A 25234-nucleotide genomic window follows, 5' to 3' on the forward strand; every position below is an offset into this window, starting at 1 on the left:
GTGTCTGGGTTTTTGTGAATGTTGCTGGGATGTTCCATCCTGATGCACTGTTACATGTGCTGTCTACTCTGTGGAACCTTGCTGTGTCTGTGAAGGCAAATGTATCGCATGTTCTCTGAGAGTAATGTAAAAAAACCCCAAAACCTCAACTTGAAGCAGAAGAGCAAGTTTTGCAACACCATTTATTGTCTAGGTAAGGTCAAGTGTGAACCCTTGGTTTGAGCTGTGGTGGGGATTTGCTTTACAAGTGCTTGGAGGCAGCAGTTGCGTTGCTGAAGAAAAGGTTACATGGTTTACAGAGAGATCTGCAAAGGTGAGTGGCAGATCCACACAATGACAATTGTACTTCAGCTGCAAGATTTCCAGGTAATTCCATGGATATCAGATAGTTGCAAAAATTAAGAAATCTCAACTATTGTGGCCTTCAAAAAATGACTTAAGTCTTCTTGCGTTCAGAAATCCCAGAGGTGCTGCCTCTTCTGCCTGGCTGTGAGCCAAGAGCTGCTGCTTCCTCGGGGGTGGGGATAGGCAAGGTCAGCTCCACGACTTTGGCTGGTGAAACCTGACTAGAGGCTGAAGTTTTTCTGCTGGGAACTCTGAAAGACAAAAATTTACTAATTAGGATACAGAAATCCCTGCATCTCAAACAGAGCTGCCAAAGTTGGCTCACAGTGAAGCCATGTTTATCCCAGAAACCCCCTAAAAGATCTCTGTAGCCACAACCACTAAATGGCTTCAGAAACCACTGGGAATGTTGGATCATAACTGGGTCAGCATGGCCCAGGCTCTATTTGAGCATACACTGAATGGGAAGAAGGTACCAATAAAAGCATCAGTACCTTCTCTATTTAATTAGGAAGGGATGTTCACACTACCAAGTGTAAAATGTGGCTCAAAATTGTCCTTTTATAACATCAAACCACTTTTTTTTTTTTTGTTATAGCACAGTAAACAAAAGTAAATGTAATTATTCTGTAATAATTGGGTTTTCTAAACTGTGATGGATGCTGAAAGAAAATTCCTCATGTTCTAGAAGAATGTAGTAAACTTAAAGGCCAGAGAAAGGAGAAAGTTTTTACAGTCTTCAGCAAAAAGAAAATTGAGATGACCTTCAAGATTAAAGAATCTTTTCAGTTAGGGACTAATATTGATGATTTAAACTTGATCTTAAAAAAACCTGAAAGCAAACCAAGAGTGTTAGAACTTACCTGGTAGGAGGTAGTGAGCTCTGTGGGGACTGAGAAGTTTGACTACCAGTGGGAGAAGCAGCCACCGGAAGCTCTAAATTGTACTAGAAAATTTGGAAAGAAAAAACAAGTTGACCTGATGGTTGTATAATACGATTGGGATATCAGGAGCACTTACAGTGCTTGGCATTTCAAAAGATACTGGAAGCAAGTGAACACTTCTGTGTTTTCTCATACTGTGAGTTGTCCTTGAAAGACACTCAGTTATAGGCTGGAGCTCTCACTCAAGATTTTGGTGGCAGTTAAGTGGAAAGCTCACCTTGTCAAAGTACACTTGAAAGGCTGCAGCTAAACCAGGATTTGCTTCTAGAACATCAGCTATCACTTGGTTGATGGTTCTGTTGAAGGCCTTCAGGTCTCGAAGATGAATGTCTCTCTCTTCCAATGTTTTTGTTCCACCTTCCCTCTGAGACTCAATTTCTCTGGATAGTTTGGAACACTTAACACAAATATTTTTAAAGCATTATTCTTATGAAAATACAAGTTTTTCAGAAACCTGCTAAGTTAAAAACACAGAGTTTAACCCACAGATCTTAACCCATACTACTGTCTATAAAGTCAGAAGTTCTCATCAATAAACACACAAACCTGTTTTATAACCCTGTTTAGTTTTGGTTTCTGTTCTTCAATGTCTTTCTTCAGTTGCAAAATAAAAGCTTCTTTTTCTTTCTTTTGCTCTTTGAGGAGGGCCTGCTGCTTCTGTATTACATCAAAGTGTTGTTGCATGCCCTGCAAATTAATTTGAACAGTAATATTAGTTTATAAAGCGGGTTTGGTATCCTTTCACTTTTTGTTTTTGTGGAAGGGTCTCTTGTCATTATTTCTTCTTTCTAAATGTAGCTCAAGCAATTAGTGCTAATATTAACTCAAAACTTTCTGCTAGTCCACCTGTTTGGTGGATACAGACCTGGACAAAGAAACTCACAGGTAATTTACATCTCTTTTAAAGGTACTGGTAATGAAGTTACAAGTATGTCTTTTCAGCTATATCTCATAATGGCTACAAACTATTTTCTTGGCACCCTACCAAATTACCAGTGCAAGCTATCCTGAAAAAAACCCCAATATTGTTTCCTGTAGGAGAAGAGGGATACCTTTGACTGGAATGAATAAGATCAGCTCCACAAAGGGCAGCTGGATTTTTAAATAAATAAATAAAGAAAATTTTAAAAAATTAAAAGGCAGGAATGGGTTTGCTGTAACATCTGTTATGTGCTAGGACTTATTCCCTGATGAAGATCTGTGTCCCTTTACCGTAAGAAATAACAGCTCTGAAATAAGAGCTGTGTCCTGCGGTGGTAGAATAAGCAATAGGAATGATTATTGACTGCAGGCAGTGACTCAGGGCTTAGAACAATCATGTGGAATATGACCATGTGCCTTTGCTTTTTCTGCCTAATAAAATTACAACTGAATTTTCACTCAGCAGAATTAAAATTAGAACTGAAATGTCACACACCAGAATTAAGTGTTGCTCTTTCTTAAGGTCCAAGTGGCTTTTTGATAACCAGGGGCACCATGAGTGAGTCCTTGCTATGGAGCCTGAGAACACAGGCTCTTGTTTGCCTGCATTTAGTGCTCAGCCTGCTAAATTGCAAGTCAGCTAATTTAATCCTGTTTAACTGAGGCACCCTCAGTGCTAATAAAACTGAATCTGTTCCAGAAAAATCCTGGGCTGTAGATGCCAGAGGTCCCAAGCTGTGTGCATTTTAATCTGTGGTGCTGGGCAGGATGGTACAACGGTGGTGTGTGCTGCACATGTGGCTGCTTTAGGGGCTGCCAGAACAGCAGCTGTCAGTGCATGTGGGATTCTGAAACTTCTAGCTGAATGTGACTAAATTCCTGAAGTTTTGGTGTGATTCAAGAAAACTCAAATAATCACTCACTTTTTGAAAGGGGATGTAGAACCTTCTAAAAATCATATCTTAATAAAAGAGCAGAAAAAAAATTGTACCATGATTTCCTATTATTCCTCTAGGATGACTTGCATGGATTTAGCTACATGCTGCAGTCTTGTCTGACTGAACTTTACTTGTATTTTACCTGGAGATTTTCCTGAAGTTCCTTGATCTGTCTTTGTTTGTATTTGTATTTTTCATCAGCATCCTTTTTGTCCTTTTCTAGTTTCAATTTTTCCTCAAGTTCCTCACCTGTGATCCCAGACAATGAAGCAGCATTATTGCTGTGCATACAACTCAATTTTCACTTGAAAATAACTGCATTTCAGAATATTACTATATTGTTGGCAGTATTTCAGTGCCTCAAGGTTTGAGGGATTTTTAAATACTCTCCCCTACTAATTCCAAATCACTGTGAAAAAGTAACTGACTTCATAAGGGAGAATGATTTAAGAGCTACTGGTTCCAGAGCCAGCAGAGGGCACAAAAGTTAAATAATAAGTATTATTTAGAATTAAGTTGCATTTTTTATCTAATTTCTATTTCACATACTTGTCTCAGGGACTGCCTTGAAAGAGTTTTTGTAGTTTCTGTTCCAGTTTTTAAGTACACACAAACTGTTTTCCATAGCCATGATTTCTTTTTGAGCTTTGCAGATCTTCGCATCCAAATCATCACCTTCTTGTTGAAGTGCTTCCTTTTCCTGTGCAGCCTGAAAGCAAACCCACTATTTTAGGTGACTGCAGACATAATGAAAATATTAAGATAATTATACAGAAAATATTTATTATACAGCAATATTTAGGGGTTAAAACCACTTGAACTGAGATTTGGGTGCCTAGGGAACAGGAAGGAGGAGTTATCGACAGTATTGAAGTTCTTTGAGGTGTTTCATTATGGGTACCTGACTCTGCCTGAGCTCACTTAGTCCTGCCTAGCAGCATCTACATTTTGTGGAGATCAGAATAAACAGACTCTTGTTCAAGAACCAGGGTATTGCATTTTGGATAAAGACTGATTTTGTCTTTTTTTCCAGTGAAAAGCTGAAGTATACATAGGTGATTGGTAAGTGAAAGGGGAAAGGAGACATTCTTCAATGTATAAACCCCATATGGTAAAATGAATACCTGGAAATAACTCTGACAGGTAGAAGAACTTAAGGTCCAGTGAGATTCCAATAAAGTTCTTTCCAGTTCATAATGGATTGTAACTTGATCACTAATTCTTCTGCTTTTGTAAATTAATGAGCACTGAAATTTTCAAGCTGCTCAGAATTAAGGCTCCGCATAAATTCTTGTGAAATTACTGTATAATTTAAATAACCAATGGTGTCAGATAATATAAAACAATTAGACTCAAAGTAGGCAGTAGGCAAGGAGGTTGTCTAAGAGCCAAGGGAAATCTATAGCTTAAATAATTGAATTATAATGAATGATGTTAATAAAATACCTTAATTACATAGTAGGCCTGACTTTTCATTTCCTCTCCTTCAGGTGGCATCATGGAAAGAGTAAAAATTTCATATCTGCATTTCAGTTTATCAATTTTCCATAGGCGATCTTGAAATTCAGCACTGTTTGTTTGGGGAGAAAATACATGGGTTGAGAAAATGTTTGTCTGGTGGTGTTTTGTGGGCAGTTCTTGCTGCAGCAATTTAAATTCCTGGTGTTATTCCAGCAGCCTGTACCAGGAGTTGTGCTGCTACAGGTCTTGGTGGTTTTCTGTGCTCTCCCAGCCACAAACATCCCTTGTTCTGGTTACCTATGTGCCTTTTGAAGTTCTAAGTGGAGTCAATTCTGTTTTCACATCCCAGATCACTGCACCCTGGGAGGCTGTGCCACAGTCCTTCCCTAAATTTACGGGTTTGGTAATGCACTCCCAGAGCTGCTCCAGCTGCCCCTGCTGATGGTACCTTAATGTTCCAACTGCAGGATGAGTGTGAGGAACAGCCAGGAACAGCCCCAAATCAGACTCTGTGGGAGTATCCAACAGCTGGGTGACACCAAAGGAAGAAGGTCAGTCTGTGTTCTCAGTCACACTAAACCACTCTAATTCCCACTGTGAGGCGTGTGGTCAGCAGGGCAGTTCAGCTGCTGAAGTGTTCAATTTTGGCTGAATCTAGACACTGGGATTTCAGGGCTAAAACCATCCCAGATACTTTGGACTGATTATTACAGGAGGGAAATGTTATTTCCATGTCATTGCTTTATGAGACGGTGCATATGTAATTAGTAAGACTTAATTTGTTATATAGGACACATAATGGAAAGCTCATTAGTTAAAAAGAAGAAAAGCCCAACCAAACAGAATACACCACAAAGCAAACCAGTCTTACTGTTTGAGTCAAAGAAATTACAGTTTTAGCAAGCAGCTGGGAGTAAACCCTCTTTAAAAGCAACTTTTCATATACTGTTTCATATACTTTGGCATACCTCCAGACACAAGGTTTCACATGTTCAGATTATTTTGAAAAAGGCAGAGTCACACACACAGTGTTTACTGTAAGAAGATGTCTGTGACTGAGGTTTCCTCTCACTTCTGCTGAGGCTCCTCACTTGCAGCAAGGCCACTGATCTCCTGTTCACCAAGGAGTTAAAGCTGCAGCCTGAGGGGTCACACATGGGGTCTCTTGCTGGCCTCAGCTGTCTTGGTAGAAAACTTTGAGCAAGATTTATTTAATCTTCAATTTCTCTAATGGTGAAGCTGGGTAAACTGCTTCTCGTTTTAGTAAATCCCCATAAAAAACGTACTCAGTCAAAGCTACAAGTTGAATTTCTGTAAGAACAGTTACCTCATACGATGCCGTTCCTGATCCAGCAGCCTTATCTCAGAGTCCAGCATTGCCTTATGGATCCTGATCTCCTCAGTTCTTTCTGCTATGGCTTTCTTTAACTCCAATTGTTGTTTTTCCAGTGTTAGAACTGTCTCTGCTTTATTACACAGAGTATTTTGAAGGCGCTTCAGTTCTAGTTTTAAGAGATTATCTTCGACCATCATCTCCTAATAAGTGCCAAATGGCATCAAAATAAGAAATCATTGTTTTAATTAAAATTATTTATAATTTAGTAAATTAATATTTATTCATTATTTTGCCTTTCATATATACACAACAGTAAAACTCATTTTGCTCTGCATTTAAAAGTCTTGGCATTTTCTCATTTGCCAACAGTCTAACATGGTGACTGTGATGGGAGTAGATTGTTTCCTCAATGGTTTTATACAAATTCATCAGACTTTCTAATTCAGGCTGAGTTTTGGGTTATTAGACTTTTCCTTCTACAACTTTTTCAGTTTAGGTGGTTTCAAATAAAATAAGAGACCTTACAAGGGGCTTTCTGGAGCAGTTAATATCTCACTCGAACCATTAAAACTGTCTTGGAGTATATTCTAGATTCTGTAGGCCTGAAAATCATCTTGTTACATGAAAAAATATTGTATATACCAAAGCTCATGAAAAGCAGCAAGCAGTGAACTTCATTAGCATGCAAATACATTAAATAATTCTTTTAAGACACCATATGATTCCAACTCGACCAATTTTTATCCAAGTGCTTTTAGGTCATCAGCTTCTTTTTTTCCCCTGAATTTCATCCCCCCAAAAAGTTCCATGTTTAGGGAAAGAGCTTTCATTGAGGAGGAAGTGTAGCAGTCAAGTTGAAGGCAAAACTCTTTCCCCTGCTACTTAGATTCTGCTTTTTGCTACTATGTTAGTGCTTCCTTTAGGAAGGCTAAAGCTTACTGCAGAAAATAAAAACCTGTGCAATAATTGGAGGAGTGGGAACTGTATTTTTCTGCTTATCAAAATGTGAGGAAATTATTTACAAATTGTTTTAAATTCCTTAAACTTGAATATAAATTGATTCAAATCATCTGTTAGAAAAAAAAATGCTTACAGTTTAATAGCAATACTGTGCCAAACTTATTAGCAGGCATCACAACTTGAGAGTAAAAACTCAGTGTTATGTAAAGACATCCTTGAGCAGTGAATATATTTTCTGTTTTAAAGCTAATTGTTTCTCAGGGGAAAAAACACCACTGACCTGGTGGATATTGTAGTATAATTAATGTGGGATTAAATTGATATTTCATCAGACTTCTTGCTGTGGAGGGAGGAGAAGCAACACTTTGCCTAGCAAGATGATAGTGATGAAAATGACTTCAAAGTCTGGGAAAGAAGTGCAAATTAGAAAACTACAGAAGGTGTACTAATGTATGTATGTATGTATTAGGTGTACTAATGTAATGTATGTAATGATATAGCACTGTGCAAGGCAGATGACACCCCAAACAAGAGTGTCCTGTATTAGTAAAGTTGCAAACTAATACTGTACCTGCTTAATGTGTTTAGCTTTTTTTAACTCCTGAAGGGATCTCTCATTGAAAAGAGTTAGTTCTTCTATCTTCACTACCAAACCACTTGTTTCTTCTCTTGTCTTATCAATTGTTCTCTTGGTGATTTGGACATCATTCTGTTTCGAAATAAGTTATATTGAGCTTATTTCAGTGAATGTAAATTGCAACAAAAGCTACTAGTTAATTTTAAATGAGATGTATTTAAGTCCTGGAACCAGGAACCATCACCATGATGTGTCCAATATGCTGCTCTGCAAACTGCATGGCATGACCTCATGCAGAGTGCTGCGCGGGGACTGTGGACAACTTTAAATGCAACTGCACTTATGAATTTATGAAAAACTATAAAAGTGATAGCTTTACAAAACAGCATTCTCCTAGTTCTGCATGGGCCTAATGATAAACTCAGACAATTGCAAGCAGTCACACATTGATGAAAGCTCAGCTTGTCTTTCCAACATTCAACGCTTGTCTTCATGCTAAGGTGTCTCACTTGGGCAGTAATAATCTATTTTTTTGGAAGTTATAGGGAATTTATGAAGTTTTCCACACTGGTTACATAAAGTTCAGATACCCTTTAGACTAATGCCAACTTCTTAATTACTGAGACCCAATCTACTTAATTCTCTGAGGTTTCTAAATGATACACAGTCAAAATGATGTTCTAAGGAAGTTACCTGAAGTTTCCTGTACAGTGACTGTAGAACATCATATGCCTTTTTTTTTTCTTCTAAAGTTTTCTTAAGTTCAGCAACTTTTCCTTCCAAAAGTTCTTTTTCATCTGAATTAACCTCCCCTTCTAACCGTGACAACCGTCTCTGTATTTGCTGAATATAAAAATCCTGTTAAAATAAATTTGAAGAGAATTAATAGTCTGAGATAAGCAATAAACTTGGATCTAAATGTTGGCTTTAAGACAGTCACCCAATTAAGCTATTGTTTTTATAATAGTTTCTGGCTTTTAGACCTCATTAGCAAAATATCTCAGATGACTGATGAGCAGTGATGGTTTGGGGTAATCTTCTAGAAGAGTAACAAAGCACACTCAGCACAGGCTGCTGTAGGGGGGCTTACAATGGAGTTGCCATCTTGTTGCTACCAGTGGATGCTGATATAAAAGCAAATTTTCAAAGTGGTGCATAGGAAATAGGCACATAATCCAATTAGCAAATAACAGGATTTTGGCATGTACCTCTTGTATTGCTTTAAAAATATACCCTGAGGTGTCTGTGGTTCAGAGGGATCAAAGTAAAGAATGGCTTTTAGGAATTAGCAGGAAAAGCAGCAGATCCAAAAAATAATGAAACACACAAGTGCAAAATGTAGGTGATATATTTTGGCAAGTTTAAGTAATTTCAATTTTATCTGTACATCTAGAAATAGAAATAAAAGCAAACTTTAAATGATACTACATAGCATTTCCAAAATGGAAAGCTGTTCAAGATTACAGAATTCAAGTAATGTGCTATCAGTAGACTCAAGAAACAATCACAGTGTGAAAATACATTAATATTTTACCTGGTTATATATTAATTCTTGTTGTTTCAATAGCTCTGTGTCAAGCTTGCCCAGTCGACTCTTGAGATTCTTAAGTGATTTTTGACCTCCCTCAATTTCTGCCAGAACAATCTTCTCCTTATCACTCTGCACTTTTAACTCTTGAGTCTTCTTGAAAAATAGGTCCTTTAACTGTCTCATTTCGTTTTCTTTTTCCTGGTGACAAATTGATCATTAAGTAGAAGAAAGAAGTAATTAATCACATCAGAATTAATTTCTGAGGAATTATTTGTTTTTATTAATCATAGATAGGAAAAAATAATACAATATCCATTAATATGAACATGGAATTTTGGAAGTCTTCAAAATGGTTGGCAAAACAACTATTTGATTTAAAGAGGAAGTAATATTTTTTATTAATTTTTAAAAATCTAATCCTACCCTACAATTACATGACTTTTTTTTCCTAGTTATAGGAATGCTATCTTTTCAGCCTTTCAGAAAACTAAATTCCTGTCATTCTTTTCAAAAAACCTCCTTACTGCCTCCAGCATCTGTGAATATTTGAGGAATATAATACAAAGCTTTTCAATGGTTTATTAAATCTTGTAATGCTGCGTGTGCACATATATGTATGTGTGTGTTTATCTAAGAGGGAATAATTCCGAAAAATTACACTTTCTAAAATCACTTCCTTTTTCTCAGAGGTAAGTTGCCATTAACACTTAAATCAGTGCAGGAAATGAAGTTTCAGTAGGATAAAAAATAATGCTGAACATTTCAGGTAACCTGTAATGGACTGAAAACAATGAAAATTGAGATCTTTTTATAACTCTAATAAGGAAAACAATTTTATTCTTTTCTCCCTTCCTTCCACCTCCCACTTCAAGCAGCCAAAGGCCTTCCAAAGCTCAGGCCATTGTGCATTCCAGTTTCCTGTGAGGTACATCCTACTACAAGTGATGTGATTTTCCCTTCCTGTTCCAAAGGACTCATTTACATTCAGCTCAAGTCTGATACAGAATTTGAAGATGTACATTTAAATTTATATGCCAAACACCTGAGAACTCACTTTTCTACATTAATTAACAATGGGTTTATTCTGGATTTAATATATATGTAACCACCTTGCTGGCTTAAATAATGGTTAAAGATAGGTTAATGCCTTCTCTATGGGCTTGTAATCACATTGCCCATTCTACCCAACAGAATTTGTTTGTAGTTGAACTTGCTGTAAGTGCAATTCCAAATTCAAAACTCAGGATGTAAAAGGCAAGTGTAAGTTTAATATGAAATTATTATGGACTGTAGCACATGTCAGTAGGCTTTGCATCATGCTTGAACAAAGGAACTTTCTTCTGGAAGCAAACTGATTTTTAAGCATGTGCCAAATGCTGTATTTCTAAAGCTAATGACAATTACAAATTCATCCACTGATACTGGATCATGATTTGACCTTCACTTCTTTATTGCATAACTAAATTAATTTATTGAACAGAAATTGTTGCTCTCCCTTCAAGTGAGGTTGTTAACAGAGATAAGACATTCAGTAAGCCTCACTGTGCAACAGTGTTTTGCCACAAATTGAACAGGGAGAGGTACCACAGAACTAGAGAGAAAAACCAGTGACATTTCATCCACATTGTTCCTGTAAATATCTCTTCACAGTAAATTAACAGATGCAGCAAAGAGCCACGTGTGTCTAATGGTGATGGAGGGGAGGCTTCTGACTAATACATTACAGACATTGTTCAAGAACAGTTCATCCTAGCTAAAATATTCCCCTGCAGCTGTGGAGCTGCCAAGCTCAATGTCATCTTAGGTTATGTGCCACAGACACGGGTAAAGAAACCCTGCTAAGGCTTTTGCCACCCTGGAAACTGTCTAAAGGGGAAGAAAAGAAGGTTTTCATTTTAATGAAATGCTACACCATTACTTGTTTTCAAATTATCTGAAAAGCCAAAACAGTAAGGCCTGTAATTTAAGAAACTCTCTATAAAGGAAAGACATTCCATCTCTAGCTTCTGAAAGTGTATTTAAAATGTGTGATTAATGCCTGTGGAGTTAAAAACTTTGAAAAATGACATTCACTCTTCTGCAAGGCATTATTCCACATGCATGCTCTAGGAAATACAAAATGGAGAAGAAAAAAAAAAGAGCATACAGTGGCATGAAAGAGCATACAGAGGTACAGCTTTGTTGTCAGCTGTGTGGGACACCTGCTGTCACATTAATTTAACCTGGTCATTCTGGAGCAATGAAAGCTTCAGCATCTCCAATGCTCAGTCGTCCAGCAAAATGTAAAAGAATATTTCTGTCATGTTCAGTCAGAAGCTAAGTAGTGAAAATACTTTAAGAGAATTAGTAGCAACATGACAAAACAGTATAAGCATTTCCTGAAAGACTGCATTACATCACTGCATTTACTCAAAAGCTCTTTACAGCTAAGCAGATGATAATGATTTTTTTTCCCTATACTTAATTTGCAACCTAAGAAGTGGGTTTTTAATTTTATAGAAGTATTATTAGGCATGTTAAAAAAAAGTCACCTTATTATAGCTTGTATATACCACTTCCCAGATCAAAATCTTTATTCACAAAAATGAATCTAAAGTGAGCCAGTAATTATTTAACAGTCCCCAAGCTGGTTGTGTCAGAGTATCATGTAGTAGAATTAAAATAATGAAAAGCAGACCAGGCCAGCCAAATCTGATTAGACGATTTCTAAATGTTTTTTTACAGTTTGCCAAAATCACAGCTCTTTGCAGGTTTATGAATTTTGGTGGTGTTTTACTAGAGCCAAGAAGTTTTTGGTGGCAGTGATACTGAAAAGTCATCCTGACAAGACTCTCTCTTTATCTCTCTCATCTCTTTAAAAACCTTATTGATGGGTATCAGTATCCTGAACTAATACAGTTGGAATTACTAGGATAATTTATTTTCCTCCAGTTTTCTCAGCACAGACATATCTACATGCACACTTTAGTATTTGATGAAATAGCTACATGTCATATCAATAATTTCATTTTAATAGAAAATTTTAAAATTAAAGAGATAATTTTAAAATATAGAGCCTGCAAATACAAACAACTCCTCATTTCTAGAAACCATGAAAATCATTTTACCTCAACACTTTTTTCTTCTTCTTTCAATATTTCTTCCAACCTCAAAGCTTGCTCTTCTGCACTGAGTGTCTCCTCAATTGCAAGCTTCAGTTTATCAGAAAGACTTGCATTTTTTTCATTAAGAAGTTTTAATCTAAACAAAATGACAAAAGTTAAATGTAGGTTGTCTAGACAATGTTGCCAAAAGGAAGCAGCAAATCTGACTGAGCAGTTGCCTCAGTCTAATCTTCAACCTATGATAAACAAGGCCCTGATTTTTTTCCCCCCACCCTTTAAAAACAAGGATTACCAAGAGTATTTTGCCTAAATTACCCAGTACCAAATCTATGCATGAAGTAACCAGAAAGTTGATGATTTCAGTCAAGATCAAGATTATTTAGAGTTATTTTGTATCTCAAGGATTTGGTTGTATCAATCCTTAAAAATGTTACCTTTAAAGGTCTGTTTCTTACCTGGCTTGTTTTCCCTGAATGTCTTTCTTCAGATTGGTAATTTGTGTTCTCAAAGACTCTAGATCAGAAGCAGTTCTGTTCACAATGGATTTCAAAGTCTGCAGCTAATAAATGACAAAATCGAGCAAGAAAGCTCTTACTTACTTTGGTACATGTTGAGATATTTAAAATTATATTTTCCTATTTATTGGAAAGTATTCCATTACTTTTAAACAGTGCTCTCCAAATGAGGAGTGCTGCAAATTCTGAAGCACTGTAAATTGGCCCAGCTAGTAAATTCAATAGACTAATTACACAGTACGAGTACTGGGAAAAAATAATAATAATTAAGAACATGAATTATGGAAGTGCTAGGGACTGCAATTCTTGTCCAACAGCATCTGTATAAGTAGAACCATGGTTTTATAGGGCACAGCTGACTTTGCTGAGGTTTTTTGTGAACATGGATAACCTTATATATCTATTTCTTTGTCAAACTTTGCTGGATAGATAAGATTATTTTGATTAAGATATCACTGTGACAAAAATACACAGATATTTAATTTGTTAAAAAATACATGACAGCACACACTCATTAAATAGCATAAGAATACTTTCCAATCAGTAGCTCTTTTATCTTCACGATAAGTTTGTTTTTACTTTCACAGATGAAGAAAACTGATCAAAAGCATGTATAGAAGTTTTCTTAGAGGTCACAAGTTGTTGGCTGAACTGTCTCCTTCTTTCCTTGTTTCTCACATGCATCCCACAGATATTCTAATAAGAGAAGACTGGTCTATTATCCCATTGTGGAGTATTAATTGTGAAAAACTTCAAGCAAGAATTTCACAGCTTGAGATGAAAACCGACCAATTCTACAAACCCTCAAGCTTGCATGAATTACAGGGTAATATAATAGCCTACACCTTGTTTGGGCTACCTACAGTTTAATTAGGAGATCATCCTATGAACCACCTGCTACAAAAAAGCTACCCCAAAGTTAAGGCAACAGCAGAGGCAGGGTTTTTCAAAAGTCACTAAACTTGCTGAGTACCCCAGTGTTACTACTTTCTTGTTAAGAAAAAACTTACTCAGGTAATACAAGTGTATCCCTTCTCAGCAGAGCCATGAAACTCAAATTACTTCCTAGAAATACTTCTACGGGCATTTAAGTAATTAAGCAGTGCCTCTCATTCCCAGGTTTAAGTGCAAATTCAGTAAGGACAGCATCAAGCATGGCTTGTTCACAGGGCAGCCCTGTCCCACTGCCTCTTGATTAGAAAGCCACATGAAAGCACTGGGTGTTTTCCCCAGGAATTGTAACCTGACTACCAGGCCATCAACACACACTTCTGAGAGCACGGGACAGGAATTGTTTGGAATCTGGAAGAGACTTCTCTCATCTTTATACAATACTGCAGTCTATGTCTGCTAAAGGAAAGAAGCCTCCTGAGGCATCTAACAGTGTTAGACCATTTAAGAGAAAATTCATCCATTTTACACCCACACAACAGAGAATACATACCAATCTTTTCACCACTCTCAATGACAGGATTAAGTTCAGGGTTCAAATCCCAATAAACAGGACTTGGCTGAGAAAAGCAACATTTTGCTGAATTATTAAGAGCCTAGTAGTATAAAACCAGAGAAAAGGAAATGCTATTCCTGTATTTCCTCCATCTGGTGCTCAGTTCTAGTTTCAGTCTGTTTTCCTGAACTGTTTGGTCACCCTTACCTCATCCTGCAGCTGAGTCTTTCGAGCATCCTGAGTCTGGAACTCCTTTCGGAGGTTGTTTGCTTCCCGCTCAGCAGTGAAGATTTTCTTTTCATATTCCATGTTGTTAACAGTTTCATTTACCAAAAAGGCAGTCTTCTCTCTCAGCAAAATTTCTTTGTTTCGGATCTCCTGTTTTGTCTCTGCAATTAGCTATCAGGATAACAACATTTTAGATTTGCTTGCATTAGTTGTGTTAGATTAATAAAGGGTACAACCAGAAGATCAATTCCTATTATTATTATTATTTGCCTGAGACAGCCCAGTTATCATTCTTAAAATTATTTTATTCCATGGATACATCACACCAAACACTACAGTGTTTTGGACTGGAAATTTCCAAAATATTCCAATAATTTAAAAACAAAAAGATACCATAAACTCTTATGAAAATAAAATAATTCTTCATTGATTGATTTGGGAAAAAAGAAGCTAAGCAAAACTTCAGGTAGACTTGAAACAGATGAAATTAAACAGGAAAATTACCAGCATTAATAATGCTTACTCTACAAACTCTACAAATCTGACAGATTTATAACTACTCAGTGAACATTGTGCATCTTGAAAGGTTAAGTAAAACATTACCTACCCAGAAAATTATATTGTAGTTTTGATGTTAAAAAAAAAAAAAAAACAAACAAAAAAAACCACCCCACATCAAACCCAAACTCCCAAAATGTATCATTTACAGCAGTTTTACCAAAGCACACTGATCTATCTCCTGATCTCTTTTCTGCATCTGATGAATTGCATTCTCCCACTGCCTGATGACTTCTTGCCTTTCTTGATGAACCCTGCGAAGATCTTCAGCTGCTCTGTCAAGCTCCATCTGTTTAAAAGAAAGCACCTCCATGATTTCTGAAGTTAAAAATGCCACATATAAACGAGGGATCTTTGAGAACCTTAAGCACAAACCTGAGCTGTCATGGTTTCTGTAAGCTCATTATCCAGAGCTCTGCGCTTCTGGTTTGCTTCCATGGTCAACTTTTCTATTTGAAGGGTTAATGTCTAAAATGAAAGGATATGAAAATATTTGAAAATGAAATATTTGAAAATAAAGAGATCACATTTTATAAATTTTTAAAGCCCTGCTACAATCAGGGGTTAAATTCTTGAGGCATCAATTTTATTGTGTTCTAGAAAACAAAAAATTGACAGTGCAGCCTCCCAAATTTTCAGTCAACACAAGTGGCCATAAGAACCAAACTGCAGCAAGGCCAAAGTAACCCTCAACTGTATGTAAATGTGTGTGTGGTGTCCTTGGCACACAGCAGTGAGAGTATTTGTGTAAACAAACACTTGGATTAAGTATTTAATGAGTAAAAATCAAATTTATCCTCACTCTACTTAAAGAATAATTAAAAATAATAATATTAATAAATAAAGAATAAAAAATATTTTAAAATAATAATAACCATAATAAAAACTAATAGGGTTACTTATCTCTACATTAATAATGATATACTGGTGAACTCACCCTTATAAACTCCGAACTTTTGACTGGAATTCCTCTTTATACAGATATATATGTTTATGTCTTCCATTATTCCAGGTAGCTTTACTGAAGCAGCTGTAATTTGTTCTCAGCAATATTAATAAATTCAGTTCTAAAGGGAAATTCTACACTATTCGTCCATACTTGGTGTGAATTTTTGAACAAACGCCTCTTAATTCAGTGGCACTGTTTTCTAGACTTTATTTGTGCACCCTTTCAAAAAATTTAAACTCAAATCTTACCCATATGAATAAGCAAATTAATGTCTTCAATTACATCTCTCATTATTGCAAAACCTGTTCTCTCAACTTCAAAATGAGCCTCATATGGAATTGCACTGTTGTGCCAAATGGAAACCAGGTTCAAAGCAGTGTTGTACAAAATCTTGTCTTCATTTTATCTGAATTGATAACATAACAAGGTCTTCAAGTGATAACATGGTTCTTCCTTTGGTTTCTGTCATTTCTACTTACTCCTAGTTTCCCTTCATCTTGCAGTGCATACTTCTGGATTGCAATGGCATCATTATCTGTACGGTTCAACTCCTTTAGCCAGCTCTCCAGGAGTTCCTCATCCCAGCTCATCTGTTGTTTTAAGTTTTCCAGCTTCTTAGTGGTTTTATTTATAGTATTCTAATAAAAGAAGAGAAAATTAAAGGTTCAATATCAAATGTCTAACATCCATTGAATAATAATTGAAGCAACCAGTTCAAGGTACTGTGACAAGTTTACCCACATCTTGTCCACAGAATTGATAGTTTTCTTTCTTATTAATTGTGTGTTATACTTGAGGAATGCTATTGGACATCCTGGTCTTAAAGAAGAAACAAGTCAGTAGGTTGCCACTAATTTAAAATGCAAATAATTTTAAACAGAAAAGTCAACCTCTGGCAAGATAAACCCATCTGCAGGGTATTTGTTCCATATAATAAACTGATCTGAGGCATCCAAAGGTAAAGTTTCTCCCTTACTCACTGAGGCCCAGTTGTTAAACCCTTATCCTACATATCAATTTTCAAATGTGACCTCTTCATGTCACTGTGTAGAGAGTTCCTGACAAAAAAATGAGAGAATCTAGATCCAGATGAACGGTGTAAATATCTTCATCCTGCTACCCATTCTGAGAGACTGGAGATTACAAACAGACTTCAGAAGAAACAGAACAATTTTTAAAAAATATAATTAAATAATGAATAGGAAGAAAAAGAGACAGCTCCAAACCCAGAAGACCATCTGTAAATGAGTAGCATTAGATTACTTTGTAACTTAAACCAAATCTTTGATCTTGAAATCATGACCCAAGTTTATTTTATGTAGAGAAGATTTACCACCAACCATTTAATTTTTAAACTATTAAGAAAATACCTGTGAGAATTACAAATACTGTGAGATGGATGTGTGGCTGTGTATCTGGCATTAAGAACAGAATTCATTCAATATTTAATTAATATTTGCTAAGTCTTGACCAGTCCATGCAGTAACATTCTCAGTGTCACTCCACTTGCCTACAAACGGAAAAGCCCGTCCAGATCATCTACTACAGATTATAAGCTTTATTATAATTAACTATTAATGACTTATACTACCATGTGCAAGTGAGAACAAGCCATAAAATTTTGCAGTAGAGGTGTTCCGTTCCAAAAATTTCAAACCTTACTTCTTGAATGCTTTTCTTTTGTCTCAAGGAAGCTATCTCATCTTGCAGTCGTTTAATGTCGTTTTTGAGACGTCCATATTCTCTCTCAGCAAGGGCTTTAAAGTGATGTTCAGTTTCAATTTCATTCTCTTTGGCTTTGTAAAGAGACTGCAGAATAATAAAGTTCAATATTTTACAATAAACAAAAGTTCTGTATTTTACAATAAAGTTCAGTATTTTACAATAAACAAACATCAACAATCTTTTCTTTTACAAACAATTGAATCCCATGTCAGAGATGGTTTCACCATGTAAATGAAGGAATTTTCAGAGAAAATTTATTGGCTTTAGTATCTCAAATACCCATATTCTTATATATACATATGTACACATTGTATCAAGTATCCACAGATCAACCTTTTGTATCCCTAAAAACTCAATTCTAAGATTTTTTTTCACCCAAGATTCAGAATCTTAACATTTCAACAACAAAATCTTAGTCTCTTGATCATAAGTGACTTTACATCAGATCCAGGAAGCACAGCAAAAAAATATTTTATTGTTCTATGCTGAGAGAGACCTCCCCTGCTGGCCTATAGCAGTACCTGGATATTGTCTAACCTTTCTGTCCTTTAAATCAAATTAATGATTGAATCTGGCCAAAATAAATAAAGAAGTTGTTCAGATGCAGGGCAGTTTCCTAAGACTTTTTCACCCAGGATATTTTATCTGAAAGGTGTAAATCTTTGTCTCAAGACTCCTTAGAAATCTAAACTAGCCCTTTTGGTCAGTTAATTCAGAGTGTAGGTAAAGACTTAGATCTTGACCATCTCACTTCATTTTTCATGTCCGTGAATTAAGTCTTCACCAGCATTTCACACCTAATTCTTCACCATTATAAAGATTATATTTTTTTCCCCTTACACTGGTGTTTTCCTTGACCAATTTTTTTTATTAATATCTGCAGAAGTCCCCATTTAGGAAGAATTCTAAAATGCACCCTTCCTGACTTTTTCCTAGGTACAGTAAGTTGAATTTGGATGGTCTTAATGACCATCAAATAATATCACTGAGATACGTAGTTTAATTGTTGTTTCCTGTGGAAATCCTGGAATAAAGACCTAACAAATCTCTAACAAAAGTGGCAAAATAGACAAGGACACCAGCCACAGAGAGAAACTCAGGTTACAGGTCTGTCTGACAAACAGACCTTCTAAAGGTGGTGATTTACCTGAGAGAAGCTTATCTCTTGTCTCACATTTTTCAAATGAGACGTCATTGCTTCTATGCGCTCCTCACAGTTGCTCAGCTCATTCTGCAGCTCCTCTTTTTCCTTTCGCAGCTTGTGCAGCTGTTTAAGAGTTAGAATCGTCAAGTTACTGTTTGTAGTTAAGTGCTTATTACCTGCAATTATTAATGAAAAAATAACGTAAGAAGTAGCTGCTACATTCCTCCAAAGCAGTGAAATGAGGGATTTCAGGAGAAAACCCGGAGCTTTGCTAAGGGAACGGACAACTCGCACCGCTCCTCCTGCGGGGCTCGGGGGATGCGGGTGTGCGGGTCCCGCTCGGAGGCGGGGATCGCCCTCCCGATTCCCCGGGCCGCTCCGCGGAACCCGCGAGCTTTCCTTCTATCCATCCCTCCCGATTCCCCGGCCCCCGTGAGCTTTCCTTCTATCCATCCCTCCCTCCCTCCCCGGCCCCGGGGGGAGCGCGGGCTCCTCTCCCCGCGCTCACTTCGTCCTCCAGCGCCTTGTTCTCGGCGTTGGCCACGGGCACGGCATAGCCGGGCTCCCACTGCAACTCGGCCAGCACCGGGGCGGCGGTGGGGCCGGACGGGTTCTCCATGGCTGCGGAGGGGCCTACAAGAGCCGGGGCTGCGGCAGGGCCGGGGCTGAGGCGGCTCCGGGCGCTTGGCAACGGCGGCTCCGGCCGGGAGGGGCCGCGGGCGGCGCCGCCCCCGCTGCTCGCGCGGGCCGGGCCGGGCCGGGCCGGGCCGGGCTTGAGGCGAGCCGGGCCCGCGGCGGATGGGCGCGGCTCTTTGCGGACCAGAGGCCCGGAGACCGGTTGTGCCTTTCGCGGCCGTGCTGCAGAGAAGGGTGTCAGCCCCAGAGCCGCCAGCAGCCCCTCAGGGCCCCCCGGCTCCTCTGCCAGAGCCAGCTGTACCGGGTCTGGGGCAGAGGGGCGGCTCATCTGGCGCTGGGGACACCAAAGAGGTCTGGGGCTGACACTACCTGCCGCTGGTGGCACCGACTGACAGGTGTCTGGGAGGGTACACTGTACGTGTCCTGTTTCTGAACAGGCTTTTGGTATTATCTCAACTAACAGTGGGTTTCCCGAGCCACGCTGCGCGCAGGTGACCATAAACGCTAATGTAACGTCCCTGTGAACTTGCTTGTCACATTGTGGAACCGTCTCTGCTTCTGGGTTGTAAATTACCCTGTGCCACTGAGTTCCACCATTCACAGACCAAGACAGACACACTCTTGGCAGGAATCACTGAGTCATGGAATGGTTTGGGTTGGAGGGGACATTAAAGCTCATCTGGTTCCAGCCCTGCCGTGGACGAGGACACCTTCCACTAGCCCAGGTTACTCAGAGCCCCATCCAACCTGGAACACTTCCAGGGATGGGGCATCCACAGCAGCTCTGGACAACGTGTCAGTGTCTCACCACCCAGACAGAAAAGAACTTCCTCCTAATATCCAATCTAAACTTACACTCTTTTCGTTTGGATCCATTCCTCCTTGTCCCTTCACTACATGCTCTTGTAAAAAGTCCCTAAAAAAGGAAGGGTAACCTTGATGCAGAAGCCCTCTGTTGGTGATAATTGTCTGGCTAAAGCATCTGAAAAGTTAAAGGAAGTAATCAAAGCGTGATTCAAAGGTGCCTGAGCCACACAGCAATATGCACTGACAAATGTTATGCGAGGTGGTTTGGAGGAGCAAGGGGTTTGCAGTGAGATTTCTTACAAACATGGGCTTATGGCAGACTACTAACACAGACCACAGAAGACATGGGTCTTGCCACATATCTAGAAATGTATTATGGGATATTTTTAGAGAAGAAAAGTTTGCTGAAGGACAGTGAAAGTCAGGCCTGATGAGGATGCATCAAAAGCGTGACTTGAAGTGTTGTGCAGATTATTGCTGGTCATTTCACTGACCATCCCCTGAGAACAGTCCTGCATTATTCTTAAAGTATTGAAAGAAAAAGGAACAACAATGTATAGGGGCAACAGTTTCTTGAAAATAAAGGAATGGTATAGGGTTCATTGCCTCAAGCTACCTGTGAAAAAAATATAGATGTCATGAGGAAGATCTTTTTTGCCTCTTGTCTTACCTGGCACAGTTGGCTGTGGATGCTTGTAAGAAGCACTGAATAATATTTTTGAAGCATCAAGGATAACACAGTGTCTTGGGACAGTAATTGGCAGCAAGCAGCCTCCTGCCACCTTACTATTTGCCCTCTGGGATGTATGAAGTTGTGATGGCCAATGACCTGTGTTTTGATCTTGCTGTATGTACACTTTCCCAGTCTGCAGCTCAGTGATGATGTGTCTGATTGTGAGAAAGATGTGCTGAGTACAGTCAGTGTCTTCCAGAGGAACATGGGATGATGGCACCTTCATTATCAATATGGGCAAGACAAAGATGCAAATGATGCAGAAAGACAGGTGAGATATATTGCAATTAAGAAGAAGGGAAACTTCTGTAGGCAGAAAATTCAGACCTAAGATATATATGTAGATAGATATATATAGATATAGATATAGATATATAGATATATTCCTGATTCTAGCATACATGGAGGAGACATCTAGAAGCTGGACATGTGTAGCCAGGTGTCTTTTCAAAACAAAATCTTAGGACCAGCAGGTCACAGCACTGTGTAAGAAATGGGGATTAGCACAAAGGGATCAGTGCAGAGGTGATGCAGGGGTGTGATGACAAGGAGGGAGCCTCAGCTGCTCGGGCAGTGCCGGGTGAGTGCGTGGCCTGTGGAGGACTGAGCCTTTTGACCCTCTCAAGGGTCGTGTGCCAAGAGCCACCTGTTGCAGAGTGCAGGGAGGTGACCTGGCTCAGTGGGAAGGCGGAATTGCAAAGACACTACAAGCTACTAGAGAGACAGCAGAGACTACAATGGCACATCCCTGTGTACATATAAGGGCCCCTTCCTTTCCTACCCAAAATGAGAAACGCCTTTTACTCACTATATGTGAAGAATAAATGCAACTTGCCTTGCAGGGGTTTTAAACTGACACCTGTAATTCATTGTGGCTTTGCAGTGATGAGCATTTGATAATCTTGTATTCTCTAAGCTGAGATTTTGTGTGAAAGAACATGAGATCATATAGTGCCTGAGAAGAAGAAAGCAAATTATTGGAAAACTGTTATTAGGTGAGCAATCAGTCCTGTTTGCTAAGCAAGACTTCCAGTGAAAAAATAATAATTTATAAACATGTGCCTTAATGCATGCATGAAGAAAATCAAATAAATCTTGATGCAGTTAATTAAATAACATACCAAACTTTTGAATTTTTGTCATCATAAGTGTACTATTCACATATTTTTGAGTCCAGATTTATACATAATGTCTGAAAAGTATGAAGTGTTATAAGAGTAAAGAGTATTGTTTCACAATTTTCATGGAAATTCCACCCTCCTCACTTTCTCTTGCCTGATGCTGACGAAACAAATCTCCATGATATGCTTTTGTTCGTATGGTTTCTTCCTTCCCCTGCCTGTGGAAATGTGCTCGGTAAATGCAGAACTGTTTGCCAGACCTGCTAATCCACCAGATGGTGCTGCGTGTCTGTGGATTCAGGGGGGTTTTGTTGGTGTCTTTTTAAAATAGCACCAGTCGGTTATCAACTCTTCAGTTAAAAGGGAATAGAAAATTCCTGTTCTTATATATATATATATATACACACACATACACAGAAGGTTGTTTTGTTTCGTTTTATTTTTTAAATTATATCTCTTAAGAGTATTAGAGGAACAGGAGTACTTGTAATATGACAAACTGGTTTTCTGTTAACATTCCTTTTGGGTTGAATTTTCACTTATGTAGATTGCTGGGCCCATTTTTTCAAAATACTTAAATGTAAAACCACTGTTTCTGGCCTTCAAAAGAGTTAAAGCTCCTCTCATACCAGTTTAAAAACATCATTTTTGATTGTTTATACCAAATCTCCTTAAATCTGTGTGAAAATAAAGATTTCATTTATGGATTTGTTTCTAATACATGATACTTTTGCTATATAAAATATGGGAAAATATTTTTTCCTTGGCTGTACATCTAAGCCATCCTCTGAAGAAAGACTCATTTAAGGTTTTGCTGGATTGTTTATAACAAACCCAGTGTAGCCAGATAGTGTCAGTTAATCATTGTTGATAATCACTTTCCCATGTGAACCTGCAAGTGGCAGGGTGTTTGATAATGGGATGTAATGGCCCACACTGGATCTTCTCTTTCAGAAGGGTGCACTAAGGCTGCTGCAAAATGGAAGAAGCAAAAATAGGAAGAAAGATTGAGGGGACCACACGAGTGAGAGATCAGGACATGTAGGAAGTCAGAAGGATGGAGGATCTGGCATGATAACAACTGAAGTATTGACTAAAAGCCCAATGTCCATTGAAACCTGGAGCTCCTGACTTGGGTAGGAGAAACACAATTGCATGAAAAAGGAGAATTGCTCATAATTCAGGTCTGATGTGTTATCAGTTATGTTTATCACTAACCAGTGAATGATAAAATTAACAGCAGTTTAATACATTGATCTTGGGGAGAAAAAAGGACAAATATGAGCCAAAATCAAATTCTTTTGAAGTTTGAGGGAGCTTAAGTATATTCTCATTATCCTGTTCTAGACTTTTTGCATAGTTGTGCTGGCAAAGGCTGCAATATTGCTGGTACAGTGCAGTGGCTTTTTTTGTGCTGGAGATGGGTGTGGAGGACAAAACCCCCATCCTTTTGCTGCAATATTCATTTGAAAAGTTACTATAAGACAATGTGCCATAGGGTAATTTGTTTCATTTGTAGGTCCCGAGTTGCAGCGAGCACTGGGAATGCAGCAGTGAGAGCAATGCCTTTGGTAAGGCAGGAGCGATTTGCGGAGGGGCAGAGCAGCCCCTGCGTGCCCCGCCCGGCAAAAGCGCTGCCCGGCGGGGCGGGGTGTGCCTGCTCCAAACACTGCCCAGAAAACGTTCATGTAAAACCATTACCAGGTTTTATTTAATAACCTCCTAACCCTCTCTCTCTCTCCTCCTCCTCCCCTCTGTTCCTCTAATGCCTTTTACAGCTCTTGCTGCTCAGCGTGAAGCCTCAGAGCTGTATTCATCAATGACTCACACCCTTGCTTAGGGGCCAATTTTCATGGAAGCTATACAGGAAAATTTTGAAATGCACCTATCTCATGCAGGGCACAAGATGATTTCTCTATTCATTACTATTCCAAAAGGACTTGTTGTCCTTTGGAAATGTTCACATACTACTTACATTTGTGTGTGCATGCATACATGTGCAGAGCTTACTTGCCTTTAGATTTGAGTGGTGGAAAAATAAAAATGTATTGTTATTATCATCGACACCAGTCAGCTGAAGGGTAACTGAGGGCCTGCTTACACTCAGTGAAAGCAGACAAATGCAAAGGAAAATGCAGCATGGTGTGTTAGGGCAGCAAATTCTACAGACTCAAGCACAAAACTTGTTAAAAATCACCCTTTTGCTTGATGCTATGAGTAGCAGCTTTCTGAGGAATTTAGAAGTAAAGCCAAGGACTTACTCTGAGAAACAAAACTGCAGCTCTGAAAGACTTTTGTGTTGATCAAGGTTATAATACCTTTCAAAAACACTCCAAGAAAGCATGTTCATTTCCCTTAAGACACCACAAGTTAACTCAAGTTTTAACTTTGAGGGGGAAGAGAGGTAAAATCATAGGAATTATTATCCAAAATGACCTTTCAGTTTAAAACCCATTTGACAGGAGGGGAATCATTACTGCAAAATTGCCAGTCATACACTAATTGCGTTCTCAGGGGTTGCTAATTTTATCCAAAATTACTTTAAACAGTTTTGGGGAAGAGACTGAGACTTACTGCTTAGCATAAAGCAGTTTATTTATGCATGTACAAAGTAGCTTACATCCCTAAGGGATTAAATCAATTTCTATATTTTACTGTAAGTTGTTGTAAAAATTGTGTCATGCAATGATGAATCAGAAGTGGTACGAAAAAAGAGGGCAAAGTATACTTTTGCTTTTCATAATTTTTCCAACAGGCATTTCAAATTGTAATTCTAAAAATAGCTTTTTTTCTTCACTTTGTTGCTTAAACAAAATGGAAAAATCTCTTTCTGCAAATCAGGCCCATCCACTGACATGAATTTCTACCTTCTGTCTGTGCAGGTGAGTTCCTCAAGAATGTGTTAATGATCAGATTTGGATTTTCCTTATTTATTGATGTTGTTTTGCTGAATGAATTTTGCTAACAAAACTTTTTGCTTGACAGATGAGCTTTATCCATGGCCTAACAAGAGAGAATTGTCTTACAGGAATGCACAGAATTTCCAAGCTCCCACATGTATGTTACATAGATCAGAAAAATTCATGGTCCTGTCAGAGACAAAAAATAGCAGTGAGTCCTGTGAAGGCAGTAGTGTGATCCTTGTTTTAGAGATGACAAAACAGAGGCATGACGAGGTTAAGTAAATTCCCTCATATTGCCCAGAATACCAAGTAGGAAATTAGAATTTTTTTTTTATTTGTAATTATTTTTTA

The 25234-nt window shown here is 38.3% G+C and overlaps 1 protein-coding gene and 1 long non-coding RNA gene across 3 annotated transcripts in view; one reads left to right on the plus strand and one right to left on the minus strand.

The window, feature by feature from the left end:
* Positions 1-150: 150 nt before the first annotated feature.
* CCDC39 (coiled-coil domain containing 39) lies at positions 151-19378 on the minus strand. The gene is made up of 20 exons (XM_053951582.1): positions 19192-19378; positions 18687-18806; positions 17477-17623; positions 16294-16452; positions 15241-15333; positions 15026-15154; positions 14287-14478; positions 12573-12676; positions 12121-12253; positions 9017-9211; positions 8176-8340; positions 7477-7614; positions 5937-6145; positions 4595-4718; positions 3698-3857; positions 3291-3397; positions 1836-1976; positions 1507-1686; positions 1209-1291; positions 151-596 (listed from the first exon to the last, which is right to left on the minus strand). The coding sequence occupies exons 1-20, from the start codon at positions 19300-19302 to the stop codon at positions 437-439; spliced, it is 2850 nt and encodes a 949-aa protein (XP_053807557.1). The 5' UTR covers positions 19303-19378; the 3' UTR covers positions 151-436.
* Positions 19379-19431: 53 nt separating this feature from the next.
* Positions 19432-25234, plus strand: part of LOC128793238 (uncharacterized) — a 53060-nt gene continuing 47257 nt past the window's right edge. Inside the window, exons 1-6 of one of the 2 annotated variants that reach the window (XR_008432703.1) lie at positions 19432-19733; positions 20992-21130; positions 22935-23116; positions 23500-23551; positions 24822-24862; positions 25009-25156. This is a non-coding gene — a long non-coding RNA (uncharacterized LOC128793238). The remainder of the gene's footprint in view (positions 19734-20991; positions 21131-22934; positions 23117-23499; positions 23552-24821; positions 24863-25008; positions 25157-25234) is intronic. The other variant, XR_008432704.1, reaches the window with a different exon arrangement.

The sequence above is a fragment of the Vidua chalybeata genome, chromosome 10, assembly GCF_026979565.1.
Source record: "Vidua chalybeata isolate OUT-0048 chromosome 10, bVidCha1 merged haplotype, whole genome shotgun sequence".
NCBI classification, from domain to species: domain Eukaryota; kingdom Metazoa; phylum Chordata; class Aves; order Passeriformes; family Viduidae; genus Vidua; species Vidua chalybeata.

What these genes read in the sequence shown, in the direction of transcription:
- CCDC39 (XM_053951582.1), bottom strand. Translation starts at nt 19,302, where the DNA reads ATGGAGAACCCGTCCGGCCCCACCGCCGCCCCGGTGCTGGCCGAGTTG. An exon ending in TAAACAGGGTTATAAAACAG is followed by an intron (nt 1,687 to 1,835) that starts GTTTGTGTGTTT and finishes ATTTGTGTTAAG; the next exon opens with TGTTCCAAACTATCCAGAGA. An exon ending in TTCAAGTGTACTTTGACAAG is followed by an intron (nt 1,292 to 1,506) that starts GTGAGCTTTCCA and finishes CAAATTTTCTAG; the next exon opens with TACAATTTAGAGCTTCCGGT.